General features: G+C 22.4%; 1 protein-coding gene across 1 annotated transcript; it reads right to left on the bottom strand.

Annotated features, from left to right (window-relative positions):
• Positions 1–995: 995 nt before the first annotated feature.
• On the bottom strand, positions 996–2,308 carry PGO_001945 (variable surface protein; the record flags this gene model as incomplete). The annotated part of the gene is made up of 3 exons (XM_028691040.1): positions 996–1,160; positions 1,237–2,142; positions 2,273–2,308. 3 exons carry the CDS (start codon positions 2,306–2,308, stop codon positions 996–998), a joined length of 1,107 nt encoding a protein of 368 aa, XP_028546841.1.
• Positions 2,309–2,532: the final 224 nt, after the last annotated feature.

A 2,532-nucleotide genomic window follows, 5' to 3' on the forward strand; every position in this document is an offset into this window, starting at 1 on the left:
ATAATAGAATTATTATTTTTTTATGTAGAATATTTTATAAATTATAATTCAAAGCATAATAATTTGTTAAAATATATATGTGCTATTATATTAATAGAACCTTTATGTACAAAAAAAGAGGATGTAACATTTAAAGGTACATAAATTAATGATATAAAAAGAACAGTTTATATTTCATCATGAAAAATATAATTGCCTCTTATTATATCTAACATAGATACTAATGATCGGTTAAACATAAATAATTATATCCATTTGGTAATAATATAATTTTGTTGATTTTATATTAATATAAAAATATTCCACTTTGTTTGTATTAATACAGAGTAAGAAATATATTAAAACGTAATATAATATATTTTGCAGGTAGTATATAATATAGTTAATAATAAATGTAAATTAATATACTATATATTCTAAAGAAAAATGACACAATATTTTTTATTGTATAAATATACACAACCCCCAATTCGTTGATCTACGCATGCATAAATTCATCATTAAAATATAAATATAATGAAAACTGAAATTTTACGTCATTTCAAACCTATTATATTTATATATGATCAATTATTAAACAGTATTATTTAATATTATATGTTTATATCCATTATGACTTTGTCCAGTAAATAACATAAGATGCCTTTTTGTAAAGTAACACATTTACTTTTTATGGGATAAAATTATATATATAAAATAAAAATTTCTGCGTTAAGTAAAAATTTTTTCTCTTATATAATTTATTTATTTTTGTAATTATAGATTTCGACCGTTTATTATTTATATGTGTATAATTTAATCTTAATTTTTATATCTTTTATTCTTATTGTATATGTAAATATTCATGGGATACAGTGATTCAACAATATAGTATTTTATTTATTATACAAATTTTCACTTCTATCAACAGAATTATTTTTTAGAAAATATATTTTCTCCTTTCTCATATATATTATTACTAAACTGTCCAATTATCTATCTGATTATGAATGAAATTAGTCCGAGTGGTATCCAATATAATGTTCATCCTTAAAGTTGTAATACGGATTATGTGATTCTTGCGCATAATCATATACATCATTAAACTCAGAATTTATATTGCTTCTATAATATTTTTTATTAGCAAATCTTTTATTAATCCAAATTCCTAAGGGTGTGAACTTTTAAATAAATGAATATTAAATAAAATACTTTTAATTGTTATTGATATCTATATAAATAGCGTAAGTTATAAACAAATATATAGAAATTACTTAAATTAATGATCTTCTTATTTACTTTATGTAAAGAGGCACAAATCATCGATATGGCAGCTACTCCTAGAATTACACCTCCTGTCATTCTTAATGTGATAATTCTATTAATTTTTGTGTTTAAAGTCTTAAAAGATTGTTTTCCATCTATGGAAAATCTAGTAAATTGCGTATCATTTTCAGGTGTGACTCCTTGTGATACACCGTCGTGTAATTCTCTGTCTGTCTGTTCTTCTCGTAAACTCTTTTTCTCTATTTCATTATCACATTTAAAATCAATTAAAAGCTTATTTGGATGACAATCTTTATATTTAGTTTTAAATTCCTTGCAGAAATTTGTTGGATCTGATGTACAAGTTCTACCAAAATGATTATATAATGAAACTTTGTTTTTAAAGTATGTACAGTAATCCTTATCTTTTTCATTGTATATATACATCCTTTTAAGGTAATCGTAATCAACATAGTAATCATACAATTCCTTCCTCAGTCTCCAATCCTTAAGAACAATGTCACTTATAACTGGATTACATGTTTCATATGAATTTTTCTTTAATACTTCATGAACAAATGTATTCCATATGGTTGTAATTTTTACAAAATTATCTTTTACATAATCTTCATCACTATACCCCACAGAGGCACTTAATCTAGAGGCTACCCAATAATTTAAAAGTAAGCACACATCATAAGTATAGTAATTATTTCTTAAATTTTCCCTAGTACCTAAATATTTTAAAACTTTTGCACATATGCTTTGAGCATTCCTACTTTTCCGATGTGTAAAGGATTTACAATGAACATAATACTCACTAAAATTTTCAATATCATCTAATTCGTTATAGAATCTTTCTGAAGGTAAAGAATTCCCTAATGATACAGCTAGTTGCTAAATATAATGAACGCAGAAAAGAAAAATTATATATATACGTTGAAGAAAATTAATTAAAATATTTAAAAAACTAAAGGTACTTTTAATAAATTCAATAAAGAAAAATATTATAATTCATAAACATTACATCGAATACTTCCCATGATTTGTCTGTAAACAGCATTATTTGAAATATATAAAATTATTATTTTTTAAAAACATTTAATATCTACCAAAAAAAAAAACTCCGGAATAAGGAAAAAATGCTTTTACTACCTAATATATTTAAAGATTCTTTATATGTAAAAATTTATTGATTATTATTATTATCCCAATAAATAAATATGCTACGTGTAATTTTTACATAAACAAATTAAAAAAATTCTTGTATCCATAATATTAAGAGCG

This window comes from Plasmodium gonderi (genome assembly GCF_002157705.1).
Source record: "Plasmodium gonderi DNA, contig: Pgo-contig_207, whole genome shotgun sequence".
Lineage (NCBI taxonomy): Eukaryota > Apicomplexa > Aconoidasida > Haemosporida > Plasmodiidae > Plasmodium > Plasmodium gonderi.